The sequence below is a fragment of the Homalodisca vitripennis genome, chromosome 8, assembly GCF_021130785.1.
Source record: "Homalodisca vitripennis isolate AUS2020 chromosome 8, UT_GWSS_2.1, whole genome shotgun sequence".
Classification (NCBI taxonomy): Eukaryota; Metazoa; Arthropoda; class Insecta; order Hemiptera; family Cicadellidae; genus Homalodisca; species Homalodisca vitripennis.
Genome location: NC_060214.1, coordinates 88,583,112 through 88,610,866, shown reverse-complemented (window position 1 = coordinate 88,610,866; position 27,755 = coordinate 88,583,112). Strand labels below are relative to the sequence as shown.

The 27,755-nt window shown below is 33.0% G+C and overlaps 1 protein-coding gene across 1 annotated transcript in view; it reads left to right on the top strand.

Moving 5' to 3' along the window:
* The window catches only part of LOC124367730 (serine/threonine-protein kinase Chk2-like), a 38,679-nt gene extending 11,372 nt beyond the window's left edge, over positions 1-27,307 (top strand). The window contains exons 2-9 of the mRNA XM_046824807.1: positions 7,509-7,740; positions 9,910-10,176; positions 11,489-11,613; positions 14,099-14,197; positions 15,375-15,578; positions 16,595-16,815; positions 18,469-18,670; positions 22,563-27,307. Of these exons, the coding sequence (XP_046680763.1) occupies positions 7,578-7,740; positions 9,910-10,176; positions 11,489-11,613; positions 14,099-14,197; positions 15,375-15,578; positions 16,595-16,815; positions 18,469-18,670; positions 22,563-22,712 (1,431 nt within the window). The 5' untranslated portion in view covers positions 7,509-7,577 and the 3' untranslated portion in view covers positions 22,713-27,307. The remainder of the gene's footprint in view (positions 1-7,508; positions 7,741-9,909; positions 10,177-11,488; positions 11,614-14,098; positions 14,198-15,374; positions 15,579-16,594; positions 16,816-18,468; positions 18,671-22,562) is intronic.
* The last annotated feature ends 448 nt before the right edge of the window (positions 27,308-27,755 follow it).

The following is a 27,755-nucleotide window of genomic DNA, read 5'->3' as shown; positions in this document are numbered from 1 at the left end:
GCTGATTGCCTCGATCAACAAGGTGTTTGTGTGAATAATAAATGTACATACATAAGTAGAACCAATGAAATCAAGTACCTAGGGGTTTTTGTGGACAAGGAGGTTTCTTGGAAAATTCATTTGAATAAACTTAAGGGTAAAATCAATAATATTTTAAGGTACTTTTATTTCTTGAAACATTTAAGTAACAGTGATGTTTTACGAACTTTGTATTTTGCTTTGGTGCAAAGTAGGTTAGAGTACGGAATTATACTATGGGGTAACACATTTAACACATATCTAAACCCAATTTTAATTCAACAAAAACATATAGTAAGATTAATTTTGTACAAGTCTAAATTTGAACACACACAACCTTTGTTTGTATCCCTAAGAATATTGCCTCTTAAGTATTTGTTTGTATATAAAGTTCTTAAACTGTTTTATTTAAAAAGTGGGAACATGCCCCAAAACGACAATGCTTATAAACAAAAACTAAGAAATGTTGATACTTTCATAGTACCTAAACCTAGAAATGTCTTTTTTACTAAAACCTACAGTTTTCTTGCGCCTAGAATGTTCAATTTGCTACCTAAAAAAATTAAGGTTGCAAAAAACAAGTATTTTTTTCAGTTCAGATTAAAAAAATGGCTTATTAAATTAGAAGATATAAGTTTTCTATTTACAATTCAACAATAGGTTTGTCCTAGTTAATATTTTGGTCACAATTTATTTAATAAAACCAATTTAGCTCAAAGTTTTTCTTACACACAAATGCAACAGTTTGTTCAAGCTAAAGTTAGTTTAAGTAAAGAACACATATTATTGCCATATTTTTAGTAATTAGAGGCTTTTTTGAAAAACCGACAACATTGTAAACTATTGCTTTCTGAACGCTCAATTTTCAATGTTTAATGTGAGCAAAAGGAACCTCTAATCAGGCTCTGCCTTAGAGGCCCTATATTTTCTTGAGAAAAATTGCAGTGTTTTAAAAAAATACGTATTAGTAGTTTCTTGATCAGTGCTGTATTTTGTATTTGTTGTAAAAATGTGTTCTCAAGAAATAAAATCATTCTTCTTCTTTCTTCTTCTTAAGTCAGTACAATTAAGTTTTTTAATAATAAGAGTGAGGTTATGTTATGAGAAGATTATACAATTTTAAAACTTCAATTAAAAATAGTCTTACAGTCCAAGTCCATGTCTTCAAGGATGTCACTGTAGTGAAATATTCACAAAAACACAGAATTATAGACCAATGGAAAACTAAAATTTTATATAATTACTTAAATTAGACACCACATTATAGAGCTTGTCAGTTCAAAACCTGTTCCATGGGATCTTTCACTGTACTGCTACTATAACGTATTGTTAATTACTCTCAACTTAATAGTTCCGTTTTCACTTCTATCGGCAGTCCCACGACTGCTACTGTTTTTTTTTTTTTTTTTTTTTTTTTTTTTGGAGAGGTGGGAAGGTTTTATTTGTTGCCTAGGTTTGGTAAGTTAAATACACAAGAAATATTGGTAATGTACTTGTTTTCCATTAGACATATAGTGTAGATTTACATTTTACTCTGATGCTTGATATTATAACATAAAGTAACAGGTTGTATTGTTTATAGAAAATTGTGTAGGCCTATATAGCCTACTTTTATAATAAAATCAATTTCAATTTAATAATTGTGTAGCTTACATTTGTTGGTTTCTTTTTTGTGGATTGAGAGAATTTGATTATCTTTTCAAGAAATACAAAAATAATGTAGCTCTAGCTTTCCAAATTATATTTTACGCTAGCTGCAGTAGTGTCAGAAGCCATCACTACAATCGAATCGTGTTACAAAATTATTGATTAGAAATACCTCTTATTGAATACAAAAACATTCTAATTATAATTGGGTACTTTGGGATTATACCGACCACACCCAGATATGAATCGTTATTTGACATTTTGCTTCTACTGATTACTAGATTAGCGTAGAACAATATTTCGTCAATATAAAACAGGAATTGTCTTATCGCAAACCCCTCCCCACCCTCAGACAAAGGTCAAAGTCGAGCGGTCTAGTAGATAACGTGATTGCAGAGTCTCGCCGCCCGTTCAGCTGGTGCGTCGCTTTGTTGTACTTCCGTGTTTTACCTCTACATTTCTCCAAACACAAAAATTCAACAAAAACAAACATTACCAAACTAAAACTAAACTCTTTATTGAAAACACTCAAAGTTGTTTTTATTCTTGATCACACTCCGCCACCCAAAATGCGAGTGCCTCCGGCCATCAGCGCGGGCTTCGGCAGCCAGTGCTGCCCCGCGCTGATGTCGACGAAAGAAAAACATCCCTCGAGATAGTACCTATCAGTAAAATATCGAATTCTAGAGGGGCTGATTAGAAATATAAATTGAATTGTAATGGAAAGGCAATTATGTACCGTGCAAATCATGTGATGCCGCGCCCTGCCCTAATCGGGATTATCGAGAAAGTTAAGATAACAGCGACAACAATACCGATCAAAATATCTGGAAATTCTTGTAATTTTGTAATTAAACAGTTGTTTTTTCGTTCTATCATGTTTGTTTCTAGAAATTTATATTTTTGTGTTCTTCATACTGGTGTGGTCGGTATAATCCCAAAGTACCTATAATTGTTATTAGTTAATAAAAATATTTATTTATTTAGGTCAATGCTATACATTTACAAATTTGTAAATCTGATCTATTTTTTTATTTACAGAATCATTGCTTCATCCCGCCTCACTACTATTTTAGCTTAGAAATCATCTGTAATGATTTGTAAACATATTATAAACACAATTTGTGTTAAAAGTAACTACATCTAAACAAAGTTAACAAATAGGCATTGCAAGATGGTTAACTGTTTTAAGATATATTATTTTTGTATTACTTAAATAAGATTTTTCCTATTCCCTGTCCTATACATCCTGTCTACTAATATTTATAACCATTTGTTATTGTTTATTATTACTTTGTTATTTATAGCATTACGTTATTGTAGCTCTATTAAATTATTTGTTTTAATTTCAAACATATAATTTTCATTTAGTATCAGAAACATTGATATCGATTGATGTTCCTGTAATTCGATATATGAAGTAGCAATGGTTATAATTCTAAGTAATATAAAAATTGGATCCGCTTTTCATACTCTACCAAAGTTTAATAACAGACTTTTCATTTGTAGACTCTTTGGTGGGTTATCTCCGCTTCATTGTTATTGATGATGAAGTCAATTATTCATTACGCAAATTTGCTACTTTCCCTAATATTTTACCCGCCCAAAACCACTGTATATAAGTAACCTGTAATTACAAAATGGTAAATACAACCGTCAGCTATGACCCTACAACCAGGAGTAAATTAGCAATAAACAGAACAAGTGAATAAACATTAAATCCAGTATTGATTTGTAGATTAATTCTTCTTTGCAGCTATATGATCAGACAATATTTATTCCTTTTTGTTACTTAAAATAAATGGACAACTTTCACATAACCCTCAAGAAGTTGCCAATCATCTGAATTTATTTTTTGTTAATATGGCAGAAACAACACTACAAAAAATCCCAGTGGATGAGAAGAAAGAATTGGAATCTGTGGAACCACATGAAACGGCATTAATGGAAACAATGACCAAAACGAGCATCGAAGAGGTTAAAGATACAATTAAAAACCTCAAATTCAAAAATTCAGCCGGTATTGATGAAATTTCTTCCAAAGTATTAAAATTTTGTGCTGACGAACTAGCCCCCCCCATTGGTTGCCATATTCAACAAATCTTTAGCCCCCAGATCTTCAGAGAGTTGACAACACAAAACACTTAGGCCTAACTCTGGATCAAGGCCTCTCCTGGAGCAATCACACCGACCAACTGTGTTCAAGGCTTAGCTCTGCAATCTTTGCAATGAAGAGGATTAAATCCATTGGTACCTCTATCGCTTTGAAAGCCGCATATCACGCTCTGTTCGAATCACATGTTCGATATGGAATAACTCTGTGGGGAAGTTCATCTGCCGGCAACCTTCATCGTGTCCTGGTATTACAGAAGCGGGTTATGCGGATCATGGCAGGACTACAGCCACAAGAATCTTGTAGAGAAGCTTTTAAATCTTTTGAGATACTCACAGTAGTGTCCATATACATCATCGAGGTAATCACCCACGCCTCAAGAGAAAGATTACCAAGGGTTGGTGACGTCAACAGCTACACAACAAGACGGACAAATGATATATCCCTTCCAGCACATAGAACAACCCTTTACACCAAGAAGCCTTCCTATAGCGGTGCAAGACTCTTTAACATGCTTCCAGAAAACTTCAAAACATGTGACTCTAAAACTCTGAAGAAAAGACTGCACAGCCTGTTGATAAACTCTACAATTTATAGTTTGAATGAGTTTTTTAATTCTGTTAATGCTATTATTTAAGACATGTATGTGTATGTATATGCATTCATATATTTTCTCCTCATATATATTTTATTTTACAGAAATGTTAGTTAATATCAAATTTTAAAGATATTTTCTCTTTGCATTTATAATAGTTTTAAACTAGTTTACCTACTTCTTGATGAAATCAATTTTTACTGCATGTGTTGACTCTGTAACCATTCTTGATGAATGTGTGAATAAAGATATTATTGAATTGAATTGAATTGAATTTTAAAGAGGGTCAATTCCCCTCAAAATTAAAAATTTTGAAAGTGTTCCCTAAATTTAAAAGTGGGTGCAAACATGATGCAAACAACTACAGACCAATTTCACTGACATCAACATTTTCAAAATTATGTGAAAGAATTGTTCTTCAAAGACTCCTGGACCATTGCGCTCAGCACAATCTCTTAAATAAAAACCAACATGGATTTACAAAAGGGAAGTCAACTACAACGGCATTGATCAAACTAATTGAATCAGTGACAGACAGCATTGAAGAGGGAAAATTGACCACAGCTTTGTTTCTTGATTTAAGTAAGGCGTTTGATTGCCTCAGCCACATCATTCTAAAGAAATTGGAATTGCTTGGAATCAAGGGGACAGCAAATAATTGGTTTGAGAGCTACTTAAAGGGTCGTACCCAACTAGTAGAGCTCTACCACTCATCAAATGGTATCACACAGGCAGTCAGATCAAAAGTCCTTCCAGTGCTGAGAGGTGTGCCACAAGGTTCCGTATTAGGACCAGTGATTTTCATTCTCTTTACCAATGATCTACCCCAACACCTAGGAAACTACTGCACACCTCTAATGTATGCAGACGACACTACTTTATTTCTGACCCAACGTTCAGCAGATGGCCTTGCGGTCTCATCTTATACAGCTCTCAACATGGCCATCCAATATTGCTATGGAAATGACCTTGTAGTAAATCCATCAAAGACTAACCAGATCGCTTTTGGAAGGAGACCATCAGAAGTCCCAACCATTCCAGATGTCAGTATTGAAGATCATTTAAAATTCCTTGGAGTAACAGTGGATACTGAACTAAATTGGATTAATCACGTTGACAATCTTAGTAAAAAACTCAACACTGGTCACTTTGTCATCAAGCAAATTCTTTCTCTCGGTAGCCTTGAAACAGCAAAAGTAACTTTTCCCTCTTTGAGTCTCACCTGCGCTATGGTCTTGCTGCCTGGGGTGGAACTACTGCTTCAAATCTTCAATGGATACTTATCATACAAAAGAAATGTATTAGAACACTGGCGGGACTACAACCTCTGGAGAGCTGTAGAGAGGCATTCAAGTCTCTGAGGATTCTCACTGTCATTTCACTTTACATCCAAGAAGTAATAATGTACGCTGATGGGGAGAGTCTTCCAAGGACCAATGACGTACACCACTACAACACCAGAAATGTACACCTCTACAACCTTCCTGTACATCGTCTTGAGGCTTTATGAGCGAAAACCATCATATATGGGAATGAAGCTCCACAATCTCCTACCACCTCACCTGCTGTCCAAAAGAGGAAAGGAACTCAAGATAGCACTACATCAATGGCTTCTAGACCGGCCATTCTACACGCTGGAAGAGTATCTTCAAAAAACCTTTTCCTGATGTTAATGTATTTAATGACACTGTTTATAATCTCAAAGATTGTAAATAAAGATATTCTCATTCTCATTCTAAACTAACTGGAACATTCCGCCTGATATCAGGCATACTCACTTATGTGACGGAACTGTCTCTCTACAGCTGTGGTGTGAATGGCAAGACTTTGATGTTAGTTATGGTAGGCTTAAGCCTAAGAACTAAGACATACCAATAACATACATAAGAACTTGATTTATTCAAAGTTTTTAAATATTTTGTGAGACATTGCATGGCAGCAACCACATTATTTGCTGAAACATTTATATTGGTTTATAAACATAGTATTTTACCTATAAGGAAGTAAAAAAAAAACAAACAAATCAAATTCCTGTGATAAACTTTAAAATGTAAGTATATTAGGCCCTCATAAAATTGGACTGAATAAAACTAGAATAATTTCAAAAACTCGATAACACTCTCTAAATGTTTTCATGTGTTAATTTACAGTTCAAATCTTTTGAAATCAATGATGGATGTGTGTTAATTTCACAATAACAAATCACTTAAAACTTAAAAAAGAACAACTGTAAAAACAATAAAAACACAACTGTAACAGCAACAACAATAGAGAGCATAATGCCAATGAAATGATGCCACAACATAAAAGTATATTTCATACTAAGTTGTGTGCTATAATACTAAAGAAACCCAAACAACAGTCTGATATTATATAAAAATCTAATGTGCCTGCCTTTGTGTTTGTTTGTGTGTGTTATTTAATCACGTAAAAGCTACTGGACCTATTGTACTGAAATTATACATGGATATTTGTTGGGTCCCTGGTTAACATATAGTTCACCAGGGATATGTAATAAGAATATAACATATAGTCTTATTTCGAAATCCCTTCAGTCTATGTCCCACTGGTCTCTAAAGTTACATAAAATCCCATCTTGGTCTCTAGAGCTCTATTACAGCTAAAACAAACATGAAATGAAAGACCCTGTTAAATCTAGTAAACTGTTCTGGGTAAGCATTGTTTTATGATAGCAGAATCATATGTTTAATTAATTTAACCACTATTTTCAATTTATTCACATTTATAGTGTTGAAAGCATAGAGTAAGCTGTATAGTAAAAACACTTCCCATATCAACTATTTCTCCAAATAAGAAAATTAAGTGTTAATAAAAATATACTTTTTTTAGCAAATATTAAATATGTTATGTATAATACAAATTTGTTCGACACATGCTTGAGCAATGTTTCTGCAAGGACTACCATTAAATTTAGTACCTATACAACTAAAAGGGTCGGGTTGTGTAAAACTGCTTTAAATTTAGTACAGTCTATGGTCTTGTGTAAAAAAATACTTTTAAATTAAACGTATTTGAGGTTTCTACCACCTTTGGCTTACTTTGATGTATCTAATTTGTTTACACATAGTCTGTATGTAATATATTTATATAATTTAATATTGACACTGGTTTCAGATATTGCCAGGCCTATCAAGAAGTCTGTCTTTGGAAAATACTGAGACTAATCTGTAAGAAATTTTTAATATGGGAGATGAACAGGACGTGTTTCTTTCTCCCGAAGTGCCGAACACTCAATTGGTGTGTTCAGAAAACACTCCTGTTGATACTCTGGATGATTATGATGATGATGATGAATCCATGTGGGGGTGGCTTTACCCGACACAAAACATCAGTTTTAAACCTCTGGGTAAGATTTAAATTAGCCTAGAGGTAATGTAGACAGGTAAGATGATAAAAAGGCTGATGACCTGGTGGCGGGAGTTATTTTTGTTTAGTTGGGGATTAAGAGTTTATGTACCTCCATGTAGCTTTCAAGGTTTATTTTACAATGTCTGAGTGACAAGAAAGCAGAGGAGGGTAAGGCATAAAAAACTTCAGGAGGGTTCACTTCTGGCCAGTTTACCTTTCATGTGAACCTATACTGGTGACAGCAAAAGCTGATTTGTCCATTAAATCTGGGGTTAACTTAGTCATAAGTGTTTGCCACCCCTCCTGCTTTGACTGGAGAAGCTGGTACAGAGCTAACCTCCCCCTTCTTCCAAGGAGACATGACATATTAATGCTCAAAATCATTCCTCATGGATTTTGACATGAGGCGGCCCCTGCCCTCAACCTTACCTATGCAGAATATTCTATCACTCAAAAAACAGTACGTAGGTCCTTTTTGAGCAGAAACACCTGCCTTATTGAGCATTCTCATAATGTTTATTTAAATGTTGGTAATAAATCCACGGTGAACCTGTGACACAAGTATTTAGAATCATTAGAATACTTTATTGTTTATTAGTTAATAGATTCCAACCTTCTCCAGTTTATTATTGTTCTTATCCACTTTTACTTTCGAATCTAGCTAAGCCTTCCCTTCAGAATAGCAGCTCTTGGTACTTGGCAATATCAGGCAACCCTCCCAGCTTTTCCTCACCACCTGCCGATTGCCACAGCCTACTTCTGCGAGAGCCCTGTTGGTAATCAACTCGGGGTTTGAGAGCTGGTAGGGTAATGATATTGAGTGCATTATTCATCTGGACAGGTATTAATAAACCAGCCAGGATCCAACTGAGGACCGCTCAAGTTTCTCGCTTGTTCTTTTATGTGGAACATATCAGTGGACAGTGGCGTAACTAGGATTGAAGAACACACCACACTGGGGTATGGAATAAATTAAATTCAAACAAATTAAATAGGCCTAATTCAAAGTAAAACCTTTAACTGCTGCATTTAAACAAGTTTTTGTTCCAAAAGTTCAAGGACCTTTCATTTAAAAAAAATTTATTTATTTGTTTACAATGATGTCACTTTCAAAATAGTTCCCATTAGATATTGTACCAGTACTTCTTCCAATCCTCGAAACACTTCTCTAACTCTTATCTTTGGGATAACTTTTAGCTCTTTCAGTGGCGCACTTTTAATATCATGTATGCTTGTAAAACAGTGACCCTTTAAGATTCTCTTTATTTTTGGAAATAAAAAAAGTTACACAAAACCATGTCTGGAGAATATGGAGACTGGGGCATTGTTTTAGGCCAAAAACTCATGAACAAGCAAAGAAGTGTGAGTAGGTGCATTGTCATGATGCAAGTTTTGTCACAAATCTGGTTGTTTTTTTTTCAGCTTTCTTCACGCAAACGGTTTTGAACTTGCAGGTAGTACTCCTTATTGACCATTTGACCTTGTGGCAATAAATTCATGATGCACTATGCCATTAAAATTGAAGAACACAGTGGGCATAACCTTCACGTTCACCTGCACTTATTGAGCCTTTTTCTGTCTGCGATCCAGAATGCCCCCACTGGGATGATTGAGTCTTAGTTTCAATGTCATATCCGTAAACCCATGTTTCGTCACCTGTTATAACACGTTTCAATAATTGTACATTGTCGTTGACTCAATGAATATAGCTGGAGGTTTTATTATACTTGAGAGCATGAGTACAAACATAATAAAATAAATCTTGACAATCTAAACCGGTGAAACTTAAAAATTCCCATAAATTTTTGGACACAACTTATGTATTTAAAACAAATTAAGGCTCGGAGGGGGTGTCTAATTTCCTCCTTTCCTACTTAGTTACACCACTGTGAGTAAATAAACATTATAGCAGGATTTCACTGTACCATAATGTTTCTTAATTATCGTATTTTATTAATTATTGCTTTCCTGACTTTTGTTTCTAGTATTAGATAGAACAGCATAACTCGTCTATTTCTAATACGTTACCACTTATGTTTTTCAAACTAAGATTACTAATATTGGAAGGTAACTCAACTCAGGTTCAGTCGTTAAATTGGTAATTTGAAATAATGTTTTAATGTTTAGTTCACACGTAATGTTGAATGTTGGTTGATGTTTGTTCTAGCCATGCAGAAGGACGAATATACGTTTGGTAGGTCTCCCAAATGTGATGTGGTCTTCAATGATGGATGTGTCTGTGATAACCTTCTGCAGGTGATAAGTAAAAACCACTTTAAAATATTCAAAGAAACTCTATCGGGAATCGAAGCAATACATCTGATGGATCTAAGTATGAATGGTACATTCGTGAACAATAATAAAATTGGAAAAGGAAATAAGGTGATTTTGAAAAACAAAGATGAAATTGCTTTGGCAAATCTTCACAACAAAGGTACATTTTTTATGCTGCATTTGTTTATTAGATTTAATGATTTTAAATATTTTATACGTAGTACAGTACGTGTGTTCTTATCCTTCAGTCAGTTCTTGCCTTATAAGTATTATTCTTGGATTTTATTTATGTGGTAAGATTGATTATGAATAAAAAAATGTGATTTAAAGTACTTAACACTATTCAAAAAATAATTCAGTTACTAAAAATGTATTTAATTTGTTTATTGTGATCGTGTGTACAAAAAATTAAAACCTCAAGTAACATGATATACACTGTTATTACTGTAATTTTTTATGTAATGAGAGGGCAAAACAATATTTTGTTACTATTATTCCTTATTTAGTTTAGATTTCATTCTATTTACATAACACAAAATGTAAAATACAATGATTGAATTAACAAGTAATCAATTGTTAAGTCCAGGTTAAATAATGTTTGCGTAAATAAACTTCAAGATTAGTAAGAGTCTGTAATGAATAACAAACATGTTTAAACCTACAGCTTTAGTGTCAAGGTAAATTTTCAAATTCTCAAGGTTTATAAAAAAAATGTCATCCAGTGAAACAATGATCCAATTACTTATATATAAATTCGTCAGGAATATTGTTTGTATTAAATAAAAATACTTGGAAATACACATATTAAATTACGAATTTCGTATTAGTTCAGTCGTACTAAGAGTCGGAGTACTTGTAGTTGACTCCATCAATGCAATCTTGTCTGGTTATTGTCTAATATTACAAGATTTTGTTGTAAACACACACAAAGAAAGATGAACCAAAACTCTAACCAAGTTATTGCATAACTTTATTCTCTATACTATGAATGTAACTTGAATTACCAACACGATACTACGGAATTAATATTAGCAGTAATACTATGATAATGATAAAATCGTTGTGCCATTTAGATAATATACTATTAAATCATATCCAACAGAACAAATAGGCTTTACCTTGAAAACTATCTTCTAGGGTCCACTAATTGAAAGAAAACACATAGTTAGACATTTTTGATTCGACAGCAAATAGTGCAACATTTTCTCAAACAGTAGAGAACATTCTTCTTAAGTCATGTTCATTTTCTGTCATGGAAATGAACAGACAGCTAGAATGTTCTTTACTGGTTGAGTAAGATTACAGTGCAATCGAAAATTTCTCTAATTATGTGTTTTTTTTTTCAATCAGTGGACTAAACTAGTCACAATCCCCATAGGATAAATAATTATGTTTAAATACATTTCTCTTTTATTCTAACCAGTTTGAAAAACTAATGTCACCATGCCCTAAATGTCATAATTGTGTTTCAGTGTATGTTTTTATAGACACGTCATTTAACAAACATTGGATTCCACCTGAAATGAAGGAGATTTACACGGTGATTGGTCCATTAGGCAGTGGAGCGTACGGAGAGGTGAAACTCGCCCAGAACAAGGTACATATAGGAACTACGCAAATTTAAATTTTCATGTTGAATATTTTAGTTAGCTAGTGGGGCAATAGAGCAATAAGATATTTGGATTTAATATACTGTATGGGTTCAGTTTTATTAATAAATAGGGTGGGATATATTTGAAAAACCAATCCATATTTCGCCATAGCCACATTATCAGTGTTCAATTAAGGATAGTGTAAGGATCTTCATACCCAATGTTACTGAGATATTTGGCTAAGCTGGAGGAACTAAAACTTTTGGCAGAACATGACTAATGCCAGGTGTGCCAAACAAGAGTAGGTGCCAAATAATAGATGTGGCTACAATGTTAGAAACATACAAACAAACTTCTCCTTGAATTACGTTAAAGCAAGAGGAGTTTTGCTGTGAGTAAAGGAATCAGGATACTGAATGGATACAAAGTACTTTCCCTACTCAAGAATATGTAATTGCGAGCTAGGTTTTTTAGCCAAAATTTGCTATCCGGTCATGAATGAAGGAAAATCATTTTGAGAACAGATGAACTGACATGAGGGAATGTTCCTATTGTTCTGACATTGACAACGTTAAACTGAATGCATTCATAGCCATAAATATTTATTCACATACTCATTGTGACACAGTAATGAGTCAGCTAAACCTAAATAATTTCTAATAATGATAAAAATATTAAGGTTTATATAATTAATTAAAATTGTCTAACTTCAACATTTACAGTTGCTATGTTCGAAATCATCCAAACAAGTGCGGTTTAGCAACCAGTTGTAGATGGTCTTCTCCATTTGTTGGTGGTAGTGACAAGCAATGGTTTCATCAAGAAGGATGATCTAGAATTTTGCATTGACTTTTATGGTGTTTGCTTCTCAAACATATTGAGATGATGGATAAGCTAGACACAATTATTGGCTCTACTTGTTTGCTAATCACAGGAGTCAGCTCCTCTCGTTAGATTTCTCTGTTTGAAAAAGTGACAGTTGAAAAGTCATATTAAAGTAAGGCTTTTGTTGTCTCTAAATGAGTCCCTGCAAGAGTTGTTTGGGTCTTGATCAGTGAGAATGCAAAGGCCTTTTCTTAGAGTTTCAAGACTGTAGAAGTTTCCTCTGAGGAACTTTTCCCAGCATTAGATTCTATCTCAGATGGGTTTTGAATAGAGTATAGTAAGTTATTTTAACTGTTTTGGGACAGCTCATCTGTTTAACCCCTCTCAAAATGTATTGAGGTCAACTTAGTTATTACAAATCTTATCTACATAAGGATTTCAAAATGTTGGTCGTTTATCAGTACTACCAAGATATTTTGCCTGGTACACTTATTCAATTATTTTGGCTACCTTATTTTCCTTTTTCCCAGAAAAATCTGTTGACTTTTTAGAGCCAGATTACAGTACAGTTTTGTTCAGTAATATTTGACTGCAATGTGTACCTCAAGTGTTCTAAGTGTCCGGTTCTGGAGAAAGCACAGTGTCATCTATATACAATAATGAGTTGCTTGCATTACTCACTGAGGTAGTTGAGAAGGCCACTTACACATATAATAAAAATAATGGATCTTAGAATAGATCCTTAAGAGATACCACTGCTACAACCATTGGCTAGATGCAGTTTTTTTATTGAAAGATGTGTATGTTTCAGCTTATGTTTGACTTAACTTCTTAACAAATTTACATGACTATCAAAAACTTTTTTTTGACAAGGGAGAGAGAAAATCATGGCAAAAGTCTTAGGTCTTTAGCACTAGAGACAGAAATATATATTACAAGAAACATCATCAGATGAAAGATGGGTGATAGGGTGTAGCAATGGGCTTATTCTTTATGAACAGTGTTGCACAAAAATTTAATTCAATTGAAAACAACCTTAGAACTGAAGAAATGTTACTAAATGACTAGATTCAAACATATGGAGCATTGGTGATGGGAGGGGGCACGATTGTTGTGATTGAGAAATCCACTTACCCCAAGAATAATGAAATTTGGGATATGTGTATAAAAATCGACTTGTAATACAAGAAAAGAAATGTACAAGTATAATGAGAACTGAGATAGACCTTGGTATCCACTGGATGAGTAATGTGTTTCTTGGCTTGCATACTGCATATAACATTTTCAATCTCTTTTTGGAACTCTTATTATTTTATGATTAACTATGTCAAAACATTATTTAACTGTTTTCTTCAACAACATAATGAAATTTCAATGTTGTGTACATTGTATTTGATTGGGTTTATTTTTTTGAGTTGCTTTTCTTCCGTTTCGGAACAAAAATTTACAGGATGTATTATTAAAGTTCCTCTAATCATTTTTGATATTATAGTAATAAATATTAAACCAACTGAAAGGTTTAAGGTATTTGATCGCCTAGACGGTTCGTTTAATTTGGTGAATGACAGTTTGATTAAATGTTTTGTGTACAGTAGACATTAATTTGTGGTTTGTAACCATATCACGTATTTGTTTTCAGTGTACTAAATTATGATTTTATTTCAGATAAATGAAAAATATGTTGCTATAAAGAAAATACAGAAGCGAGAGGGAAAAGAGGGAAAGACTTACAATGAAGTTAGGATACTGCAAAACTTGAAACATGTAAGTTTGTTGCAGCAGTTTAACTCTACTGTGCCGTGTTATCTGTCATAGTTTCTACGCTAAAAGGTACAATTGTTTCCAATACATAACTCACAATAAAGATTTTGAATGTTCAAAAAAAATACGTTTTAATAATAGATATGCAAGAAATATAGGTTTGTGTGAAAATATGTTGTGTCTAAATTTGTTTTTTTACTACTGATTGTTTATCTAGGAAACTAAGTTACAGGTTTTAAATTTCAAGTGATCACTGATGTTTATAGTGTAAATTACAAAACAATATTATCAAATTAAAGTCATAATTTTCAAAATGGTGGCCAATTCAATATACATTTTTAAGAGAACAGATATTTTAAAAGTTAAATTAAAAAAAATAACAAAAACTAAATATTTTGCACAAAACTCAATTGTGTATTATTTATTGAAATCGGGCTATAAACTTGTATTGTAAAAAAGATGAGGCAGATTTCCTTTTAGTCTTACTGTACACTTTCCTTAAAGACCATATACATATTGTAGTTTAGTATTAATGCGTTTTATTTACAGAAATGTAATACTTTAGAAATTTCTTTATTCTTGATTATGGGATTCGGCTGACGAAGAGGATAGATTATAATTCTTGAAAAATTGTGTTATACCTTTTATAACATATAAAGATGGCAAATGTCCAAAATCCTGTCATCCTTTCTATCCTTCCATCGTCAATAACAAACTTTAATCAAAGAAATCATAATTATTTTTTTGTTTTTTTAAACTCTGTATCTTTTATAAATAATACATCTGATTAGATTGTAGTACTAACACCTACACCGAATACTCATTTCATAGACTTGTTTTGTCAGAACTGAATCCAAATTATTGACAGTCCAAATTATCAAAACACAGTACTGTAATTAATCTCTCATTGATTCCATTGTTATATTTCCTAACAAAATTTTTTAAATATAAAAATCAGTAAAACGGTTATCAGATTTGTATTTTATTTGGGTCATGTATTTTTTAAACTAAGACAATATAGATGTACACAATAATGTGTACAATGTTTTGTGTACAACTGTACTCTATATGTTCAATACTAATTGTAAACATTTTCTTGACACAGTTTGATATAAAATTGTGCAGATTGTATTGTTGTTAGTCTGCTGTGGACATGGTAAACAGTTGTGGTGTGTTACAGCCATGTGTGGTGACGATGGAGGACGTGTTTGACACGAGCGATTCCTTGTACATCGTCATGGAGTACGTCAGTGGTGGGGAGCTGGCCAAGAGGATCAGAGAGGTTACAAGACTGAGTGATGGGGAGGCCAAATGTATATTCTACCAGTTGGTGTTGGCCTTGCAATATCTTCACCTGAAGAGGGTGGCTCATAGGGACCTCAAGGTGAGTTTGTATGAGGGCAAAGTATCCAATATTTTGATGTTACTGAAAAACTAGCTTACCGATCACAACCAACTGTAATCGCCTTCAAAGTACTCGCTATCGGACACGATGCAATTGTTTAAATGGTCATCCCACTTTGAGGAACAAGTTGTAAAGTCCGCCTTCGGGATCACCATTAGCTCCACCCTCTCAACAGTGTGAAATGTGGTTCTTTTGAACAGAGATTTAAATTCGGGAACAACTAGGATTCTTGGCCGGTGGTTATGGCTAGTAAAAGTCTTGTGCGGTATGTAATATGCCTTGTACAAAAATATGGCCATGCAAGGTATTATTTGATGAAAGCTTGTGTCATGAAGTATCGAAGAAATATTGTTCAGATATGGGTTTGTATCACAGAAGTGGCAAAAACGCTGCCTTTTTAAAATGAAAAAAAAATTAATTTTTTTTGCCAGAATGTTTAGGACGCAAACCCACTTTAAAAGTTATGTACAACATAATGTTTGTTTGCATTTATATTTTTTTTAAAATTTGAACATGGAACACTCTTCTAGTTTTGGGACACCGCACCGTCTATTTTTACAGATTTGGAATTTTAAGCAAATTCTTTGGGGTCGATTTAGATGGGAATTTGTTTGAACTAAATCACTGCAGTTAGCCATTTGATCACTAGACATTTGAGACGTCTGGTCCGAAACACTTTGTATAAAGTCCAAAAACAGTGGGTTTTTTTGTTAATTTTGTATTTTTATAAATTGCTAAAATCTAGCTCCAATGTTGTTCACCATCCTTAATGATAAATGTTACAGTGCAACTTTGTCGTGAAAGGTGATAGCAAAAACGTCAGATTTCACTGAAACTTGATTCCAATACACCTTAGTCCAATCCATCCTAAAAAGGCAACATCCAAGTAATTGGATTATGTGTAGTGACACTAGTCCCAGGTTTGGTAGTTGAAGAAATTGTGTCATGTCTGGTAGTTCTATGTTGACTTAGTGTAACTAAGGATTGTCTTGCAGCCGGAAAATGTTCTGCTGATGAGTAAGAACCAGAAGTGCAACGAACGGCTAGTGAAAGTCAGTGACTTTGGACTGAGCAAGTTAATAGACACCAATACAGACCTGAAGACGATGTGTGGGACACCCGTCTACACGGCACCCGAGATACTGATGACACAAGGAACTGGGTTCTACACACATCAGGTTGATGTCTGGAGTCTGGGTGTCATGCTGTTTTTGTGGTCAGTAGTCCTTGTGTCTTTAAATCTAGACTAGTAAATCTAATTGTGTTTTTACAGTTTTAAAACAATTTACATTGTATTTGTAAACATTTAGTCTTTTGTAAATAACCACAGGCCTTCTAACGCAAACAAATAAACACTGGTTGTATTCACACACTTATTAAATTACATTGATCTTTTTTTCATTCATGGCTGGTTTGATTACCTTGATTGAAGTTAGCAGTCCCTGCAGTAGAACACTTAAACTGTGTCACAGAGTAAAATACATCTCACGTGAAATTATTTTTAAGTGAGCGTTGATTTGCTTTGGATTGTATTAATCTTATTATATGCTGCCAGAAAGCCAATTGTAGTTTGTATCTTGCATGTAATGTAAGTTTAACTCCGAAGCTCAATGTGATTTATCTATAGAAATATAACTATAAAAAGATCTGACAAATGCTTAATTTCTCAGTGGCTCATAATAAAACTAATTATATACATTTTTGAGCTATGCAAAAAAATACAAAAATAATTTTAATTCATAACCGACCATTGTTTAGGAGTTTCCAACATTCTTGGTAGTAATTGATAGTTTACTACATCGTCGCTTAAGAAACAATACCGCTTTTGGTAACTTTACAGGAGGAATAAAAATTCTGTTAATTTAGAGATTTTCGCCTAAGAAACAATACTGTCTCGTTTTTTCTCGCATCTCCTAGTGGATATAGTTTGGGTTAAAAACTCAACTTACAAAAATTACAAAATTGTAATATTGTTTAACTCATCTACATTAACAAAGTACTTCTCTATACTAAAGCATGGAGCATCTGAAGTTAGACGGTGTTGTTCTTTGCAATTCTGCTGTTTGTATAAAGCAGCGCTATTTGTTCATTTCAGCGCGATATTTTGACCCAGACCACATCCACAGTTCACGCAGAAGAGTCATCAGAATGCACTGCTATCAAAAGCTAATTACACTGAATTTGAAGTTGTAATTTCATTGGTTTCGTAGAATACAAATATTTTGTGTAATCTTCATGCATATTGGCAGGAAACTAAACATTTTAGGACTTAACTTTCATAGTAACTTATTTGTTTATTCGTGTTTAATCATGTACCATATTTTAGTCATCTAGTATAATAGACGTTTTCTTCTGAAAAACATTCATAGTTACATCCTTACAAAATAATTACAATCCTTCCTGGGTATATTCTTACTTTTCTGAATTTCACTGTCTACTTTCACATGCAATAAAAATTGTGGATCTTGAAAAACAGAAAATCAGCTAAAGGAACTTCGATTATCAGAATCCCGGGTTATCGTCAACAACTTGGAAGTAGCATTGAAAAGAGTTCCAGTAGGATTGGCTTCTCTTGGATTGGCAAGTTCAGTGCCATTTACTCTTGTCTCTTATTTTTCCAAGAAGAATAATTTCATGTTCAGTTGATTGTAACTGTTCTGTAAAATATTAGTCTAGTTTTGTACATATTATAAAATAATACAATAATTTTGTAATTTGAGTATACCTATGTTTATTTCCTAGAAGTTCTTATTGACATAATCGGAAATTAGTAATATGAAAAAGTTTTGCTACCCAAAACTTGTTCAGCTCCTGTTATTTCTGATAATGGGCTGCAGATCTCTGTTTAAAATTTTCTTGACTGTTGCAGCTTGAGTGGCAAGTTACCGTTCAGTAAGGACCGAAGCCCTCTTCCTGTGGTGGAGCAGATCGTACGAGTCAGTTACTCCATGTCTGGACCCGAGTGGCGAGGTGTCTCTCCCCAGGCCGCCAGCCTCATCAGGCGAATGCTCAAGGCTGACCCTAACCAGAGGATTACCATAGAGCAAATCCTGGCTCACCCCTGGCTACAGGTTAGAGTACATCTAAGTTTCTCTGTAAGATTGTGATGCCATCAATTTTAGTGAATTCTACTTGTAAGCAAAGCACATTATACAGGTTGTTTGACTTAAAAGAGACAGGTTGTGCAAAATTAATTTTTTTTTTTGAAATGCATATATTTGTGTGAAACAGGTTAAAAACTGTTTCTAATGTTAGTATGACTGGAGCTGAACCAGTGATTGCAATTGAACCAGTGAAGGTCAAGCATTGACGTTTTAACAAAGTGAGGTTAGGTTGCTGTTTGTTAGAATGCGCATGATTGTTGAAGAATGTATATTTGTGATTGAAATTAAATTAATAATGAGATCTTCCGCTGTGTGTCGGCAACGATTCATGGAAATATTCGAAAAACAAGCATCAGTTAAAAGTGTAATACAGAATTTAGTTAAAAATTTTCATGAAACAGGTTCAGTGTTACCCAAGCAACGTTCAGGATATTAAAGCATCAGTTACGAGATCTCCACATAAATCTTTGCGAAGACTAAGCCGGGAAAAGAACATTTCATTAGGTTCAGCCCACACTGCTGTGAGAAGAATATTGAAATTGTATCCATACTGAATGCAGGTTTTCTATGAACTGAAGGATGCTGATAATGTCAAAAGGGTTCATTACTGCCAATGGTTCAAGACATTCATTACAGGCAACATTGACATTTTATCTCAAGTGTTCTTTACTGATGAAGCTTGGTTCCATCTTGGAGAGGTTATGATAATAGCCAAAACTACCGGACCTGGGGTACTGACAACCCTCACATTTTCATCAAAATTCCTGTACACCCAAAAAAATAGGCGTATGGTCTGCGGTTTCAAGGTGAAGAATAATAGGACCTTTGATTTTTAAACAACTGTGAATGCAGCCCTCTACCAAGACATTATTCAACAGTTCATAGGTTTATTGCAAGAGGATGAGCGTTAGTGCTGGCTGTAACAGGGTGGTGCCATTTGCCTTACAGCTCGCTCTAGTATGGAGATGCTACAGGATTTTTTTTATGGAAGAATAATTTCAACAGGATTGTGGCCACCACGATCCTGTGATTTGTCTAGTCTTGACTTCTTTTTGTGGATCTACTTAAAAGAAGTTGTTTACAAGAGCAATCTTCATACTTTACAGAAGGGGTTCTTGACCTTTTAGGCTTTGTGTGTATACTGAAATTTGGTCACGCCTCCCCTATACCATCATCACATAATGTGGTCAACACAAGTAATAAAATTTAAATTTGTACTTTTTAGGTAGGTTAGATTTGTACGTTTTAAAATTAAATATTTAATAATTGTTCAATACAATGTTTAATATTATTTTGAATACCTTTTTGAGTAGTCTTTGCCTACACTTATGCCACCAGTAAGTTAGTTTTTGTTATTATATCAGTCACTTTGTGACTTAGTTAAAAGGTTTGCACTGTTTGTCTTTTACGAGTTTTTATATATCTGGATTTAGCCGTGACAAAGCCCATCGCAGATTGCGTTTGACATCCAGTTTTGCTCGATTTTTGACTGTAGATAAGCATATGTTGAAAATCCAGACTCACAGAGGTGTGTGGGTGAGAATTGTACTAACAACTTTGCACCTTCCAAAGCAACTTGCAGGTAATCAGGAAGCTAACCAAAAATATTCATCTCCATGTTTTTGAATTTCACCTTTGTGTCAGAATTACATTTTACGTCGATTGCCTGTTACTGAATGTGGTCAGGAAGTACACCTACATCAACTTTAAATGAATCTCATTCAACTTAAATTGCCAACTCTCTGTCCTAACACTTGGAAATACTGTCCAATTTAATTTTTATGTGTTATACCAAATTCCTTATACAATAAAAAATTACTCAATAAACACACACATAAGCATTACGAGAATCACTGTTCATTTTCCTATTAGTCTAATATACTGAAGCCTCCCTTGAAAATCTATGCCTTCCCAGGGGGGTGCAGCCCCCCAGATTGAGAACCAAATCTCTCCAGTAATTGAAGACAAAAATTGCCAATGCAATTAATGAAATAGACATAGTACAGCTAAGAAGAGTGACCAGGAATATGGTGAAACATGTTGACAAGTGTATAGAAATAGATGGACGACAATTTCAAAATTTGTTGTAATTCAGAACAATGTAAGTGTTTGTCAATAATAAATTGTTACTTACACAGATTTGGGGCATCTTTTAAGTTGAAGTTAGAAGATTGTACGAAAGCTAGTTCATTTTCTATAACTTTACAAAATGTCTGCTGCAATTGAGTTTCCCACCAAACGTGTGATGAACTTGTGGACAAGATCAACGTTTCACAATCTCTAAGCTTTCGGACATCTCTTTATTTATGCACATGAATAAATGGCTTGGCTCTCAGTGTTTCGTTTATGACAATGAACTCAAAAGATGCTGGCTAAAGGTGCAGCCAACTGAATTTTTTTAAGAAGTCATTTATAAGTTATTTAAAAGATATAATGCTTAAATCTGAATGGGAATTATGTATAAACATATAAGAAATATGTATTTAGAATACTTAGATTAGAACACTTAGAATAGATTTACAACGTGTTATGTATAGTGTTAGAAAAATATGAGAAAAGCAGCCAAACTGGATGGTGATATACTGAATCCACACTAGATTTTGTAACTGGTACCTTAAATATGATTTTTTTTAAATAATAAAAAATAGTAGATTTATTTTAAATTGTCTGTAAGCAACTTAAAAATTATTTCATGAATTTGACATTATCTACCTGCAAACAGAAGAACTACTAAGTAGGTATACATTTTTTAGTACGGTTTACTTATAATATTAACAAACGTTTGTATAACATTATTACATATATTTCGTAACAATAAGCTCAAGATTATGTATGTAATAAATGACAACTCAAACAAATACAGAGCCATGATCAGTTAGCTATATCTATGATGAGAATAGTTTAGACTGATAATTAAGTAGTAAAAAACATTTTAATTTAAAAGTTATACGTTTATTTAGTCCAAGTATCTTTTGTAATAGAATTTTGTGAAAGTGGCTATTATTCTTTTCCCTTCTCTTATCACATTGTCAGTTAAGAGCATAATTAAGAACTTATTGTAAACCTCCAATAAACTCAATGGTTTTATTTAATACTAGCTGTTTCCCGCGGCTTTGCATGCTTTTCGTAAGCTTTGCCCGTGTATGTGAACTTCTGGTTTAATTGAATTATATTTACAACGCCGATATAGAGTTTGCCTTGTTGCCACGATCAAGAAAATATGTTTATGTTTATAGCCATTGTGCACGTACATGTACTTTATTATAAAGTGGTCTAACACTCAAACTTTAAGTTCAATCAGAAATGTATCTTAATATACATAATAACTTAGCGCCTTCAAATAGTGTTTAGCTATGTAATATACGTAACTGTCTCGTAATTGCAGTTTATAGTGTGCAGGCGCTTTGAAACCTTTTATCTTTTGCAGCGCCGCTTGGTGGTGAGTTACATCAATGGGCATAGCTTATAAACCTTCTCTGTGGAAAAATACGTATATATATCAAATTTTCATAATGGTCTGTCTAATATTTTGCGATTCCATAAAGGACAAACACACAAACATTCATTTTTATATATATAGACTAGTGCAGAAACAAAATGTCTTATTTGGACCTTTGTAAAGCAGTTTTCATGGTTTCAGTCAATGTCATAGACACTTAAAATATTCCAAAAGTCTCGTCACGTTACTTCGTTATTTCTCGTACACATTTACTGGGTCATTTAACGAAATCCCAGCACTCAAGCCTATTTTCACTGGGTCGCGTTGCACGGTTTGTGGCACTAAAAGGGTTAAAGAGTGTAATTACATAAAATGTGATTTGTTTCTAGGTGCATGAACTTAAGTTGTGTTTGGTTCCAGGATAAAGCTATGAAATCAAAAGTGGATCTGTTAATGAAGGACAATGCACCATGTGGTGACGAGAACTTGTACCTCGAGCTCCAGGCCTCTACATTGAGGCCAGCCAAACGTAGAAGGCTGGGAGATGATGATACAGTATTGAAATCCTAGTACCTGCCTCTCCTGTGATATTAACTAGTACCTCATTGAAGCTACAGCTGCCTATTGTTTAAGGACGACATAATACTTAAAGTATTGTTAAGTTTTCATGTTTACATTTCATCGGAGGAAATAATTTAACACTTCATTAGAATGTGTTATTTCCTTGAATTTGTCTTGTTGCTTTCTCTGTGTGAAACAAGTTAATGTTTATACAGATAAATAATATTTGTAACTATTATATCTTTTGGTGCTAGCTTTAACTACAAAATTTTAAGGTGCAATGAGTGTTGAAAACAATGTTTGCCATAATTCTCAGTAAATATTAAGATTTTATTTAAGAAACGTTGACTTTCAGCCAATGAGAAACCAGTACAAATTTTCTTATTTTTATTTCAAAAGTGGAAATTATACAGGGTGTCAGTTACAAGTATTAAGAAAAAAATTGTGTTATAAAACTTTATATTGGCTACTAAATGGTGTACATTTAAGGGGCTATGCTCTAACCGTAAGAGAATAAAAAATAGTTTAAGCACCGATATTTTATTTAGTAAAATACGGGACTTATTGTAGTAAAATAAACATTTTCAAGTTATAGCACTATTTTTTATTGTTTTAGCATAATTAAAAAAAAATATATAATAAGAATAACCTGTTTGAATTTAACTATTCGCTATTGGCAAAATATCTGGCTCGGGATAACATCATATTTAAATTATAAACACGTTTTTGTGTTTTTTTGCACGTAAGTGTGCAACAATTAATTTATTTACAATTTTATACAAAAAAAATACATGCTAATATATAACACTAGTGTTTCCAATAAACAAAACAAATTTCCCTGAAATATAATCATTCAATCCATAGTTTGAGTTTATATTTTCGTACTAAATTGCTGTATATTGCCTCTGATAGATATGGTTTTAAACATTTTCATGTAAAACATTAATTGGTATGGTTTTGCTTAGATTTTATGGATTGTATTCTGCAAACCAGTAAGGTAAATTGAAATGTCAAAAAAACCATTGTTTGTAGCCGATACCAAGTATTTTAACGCAAATTTGTCTGTTTAATACTTTATGAAAATCTGTTATTTACTTGTATTATATCTTGGTTTATTCTCTGTAAATGAGTTGTATTTATACATAATGTCTAATGTTTACAAGTGTTTTGTCTCTTTTTATATTTATTCTCAGTTTATTTCCTTTATATATGTGTATCTACATCCGTAGTTCCATATCTGTAAGTATAATATTTTGAAAGCAATATTTCTCTTGATTTGTATGTGTATGCAAATGCAATTTTTTTTGTTATGTTCCTTTTCATAATAATACTTGTAGCCTAATTTGAAGAGCAGTTTCTAATGTTTATATTATTTAAAAACTGTTCTTATTTGTTGACCGTGTAGAGTACAAAGCTGTTATTGTAGAACTTTTTGTATTATATTTGCTCAATTTTGTACAATTATTGAATTTACTATTTTGTAAGTAATTACCATTAGATTATATAATAAGTAGTTAACAATATTTTTTTTTATTTATAGATAGCTTTTCACGTTGTATTTATTAAATAATACGTTGTAAAATAGACTTTCAATCAACTTGTGCCTTTATTTAGAATGAATTAATTATATATGAGGTTTGTACAAATATTGTGTGTGTAATAATACAACATAATTGACTTTTGTTGTTGAGCCGCATGATTATAAAATTGTTGATTTCGAAAGACTTTACACAAAATAACAATTAATAATTGAAAATTGTGTGATCATTATTACTTGTATCAAATAAAAAAAATTCCAATTGTTCCTTGAATCTTCATATTTCCGTAAAGTTATGAAACATGCGATCTTCCAAAGTAGTGTTGTCACCATTGCTCAAACCTTATTTTGAAGATACTGTTTATAACTGTACAAATTTGCTCTCTTGTATTTTGTTGAATCTTCCGTCTGATACTGAAGCCTGTATCCATTAAGTCTTTGTTTGATATTGGTGATAAAAAACATCACAAGCAGGATAAGTTGAATAAAGAGGTATCTGTGGTGTTAAATAATTAAAACTCTTAAGACATTCTGTGTTCTTTGTGTAAGTTACAATAAAAGAGTTGTAACATTAAGATTTAAAAAGTTACTATGGCAAAAGAAAATAATGCTGCTCTCATGGAACTTATTACAACATATATTCCCTCAACTTTGCAAATTAATCCAGTAAAGTACAACACCAAATCGTGTTTTATTTTCTGTGATACTCCTCAGCGGAAGCATTTTATTGGCATGGTAATTTTTGAACACTCACTTTACTAAACGGAAAATTTACGTCGAACTCTGTATAAGTGATAATAAATTGTGTGTTCAGTTTTTGTAATGATAAGACATACTCTTATTAGATAAGTTATTTATATAAGATCAGTGCTTCATATGTTATGATTTATGGTATGTTACGATAAGCTTGTGTTAATATTTATGATATTAGTCTTGTAAGGTGCTTCAATTCTGTATTTAACCCTCTCCTGGTCATAGACTCAGGACGCTACTTGACTCCATTAATTCTTTAAGTTGTGTCTATTATTAATACATCGTACTATACAAAGATGTATTTTTAATGATAGAATAACCTTACTTGGGTATTTAATAGACAAGTGATGCAACAAGAATAGTACAGTGATGATGCACCAGACTGTCTGATGTCCAATCCCAGATTCATTGTCATCTGTTCCACAGCCAATCTCACTACCACTAGTTTAGCTTAAAGCTAATTTGCGTAAATAATTGGAATTTTACTAATTTACTCGATAAGGCGCTGTTGCCAATTATTGGTTAATCTTGGTATGGAATAACTGTGTTTTAATTCCAATAATGATTATATGAGGGCTATCCAGAAAGTAGATTACGTTTTGATACAAACTGTTTTTTACAAAGTACAAGAAAAAAGCTTTTATTACATACATTTGAAAGTGACACTTAAGCACTATTTTTCAACATAGTCACCATACCAATTTAGGCACTATAATATTGGTGAAATAGTTTTGAAATACCAGCGTTATCAGTCAGTCATGACCTCCCACAGTTCCACGTCATCATCAAAGCACTGCGTCGCAAGCCAGGTCGAATTGCTGGAAACAGGTGCTAGTCGCTGAGTGAAAGGTCCAGACTTTTGTGTAAAAACCAAATTTTCAAACTTTACCTACCTCTGCACTTGTTTTGTATTGCTCTTCTTAACTTTTGCAAGGTTTCACAATACCTCACGGAATTTATGGTTGTACCATGTTCTAAGAAATCAACAAAAAGAACTCCTTACCTGTCCCAAAAAACAATTGCCATAATCTTTTGTGCTGATAATGTTTGCATGCATTTCCTTGGTTTTTTGGAGGAGTGTGTGTGCTCCCCCCCCCACCTTAGACTATAATTTGGTTTCGCAATTCATGTGTTTTACCCAAGCCTCGTCTTCTGTATTGAATTGATCAAGCAGCAAGTCACCACCTTTTCAATTATGTCCAAAAATGACATTGAAGCAGCCATACGTTGAGTTTTATGGGTTTCTGTTAAGATTTTCTGTACCCATTTTGCACAAAATTTATAGTAACCTAATTTCTACATAACAAACTTCTTGAAATTTGAGGAAAACTAAGTGAGAGTTCTATTATTGTGAATCTGCGGTCATTAATTTTTTCATCAACTAGGGACAATTTAATCGTTCACAATACTTGGTCGCCCACTTCAATTGTCATAATGTACATTGGTTTGGCCATTTTTAAACCTAATGCACCACTGACGCAATCCACCTTCACTACTTACATCGTTCTCATAAATACAGAGTTGGCGAAAAATCTCAATTGGTTTATTGTGCTCAGTTGGTTGATCGTTTTACGGACTGCACTTCACAACTCATACAATTTTCAATTGCGTCACTCATTTAAAATTGTAATTGTAAAACAACAAGGAGCGAAAGTAACCTCTCAGTAGCACGGCTAGATAGCCATTGAATGGATAAATGCCCTGACATCAAAATGGCCACAATAGTCCCTTCCATAGCAGTTACAGAGTGATATGTAATCTACTTTCTGCTTAGCCCTTGTATAAATTAAAAATAACAATCGTGAAATAGACCATCTGTTATAATTCAGTATGTCACCACTAGAGACTAGCAATTAACCATCTCAAATTGGTAAAGTAGTTGATCTGAGTCTTATGAGCATGAAAGGGTTGAAGATATAATAACTGTACTGTTAAGGTAGTTTATCACACTCATACATGTATCAATCAGTTTGTAAAATTGTGAATTTAAATCATGAATATTTATTTTTACCCTTATTTAATGCTATGTAGTAGAATAAATAAAACTGTTAGGAATAAATAAAAAGCGGAGAAAACTCCAGGTTCTCATATGAAGTAATAAATGTATAGTATTGTTTTAAATTTGTGATTCTGTAACTTTATTCACCATGACAGTGTTACTGTTATGTATTTTTTACATGTTTTTTATAATAATGTATACTTATGTATAGCTTGTTACTTCTTGTATAGAAGAATAATGTTTTGTTTTTCTTGTAATTTTTACTTTTATAATTGAAATTAATTTTTGCTTTAATACAAAACATCTTGTTCACAATTTTGTTGTTTCTGATTAAAACCTTCTGATTGAGTTGTTTGCTGAAATAATCTCATCACGTGGTGAAAAGAGCTGTTCATAATTATTTGTGTTTTCCTTTTAACTTTCTTGCCCATTCATAGTATAAGAGAATTTTTCATTTTCATTTTTATTTATTGTCATTTGTCAATTTTACATTGCTATAGACAACGTCAAGAAATAAAATGTATAATACATTACACTATACAAAACTATATTATACTATACATTATGTTAATTTAAAATACATAATAATATAATTAGTCTAAACATGATCATGAGACTAAGGTAAAGTCCACACTGCCCAAAGGCCTGTGCCATCCAGACACATTTAAGTGCTTATACAAAACACAGAAAGAATACTATAAGAGATTCAGGTCAGCGCAAACAGAAAAAGCCATCTTCAGAGAGAAACTGCCACACATCCATC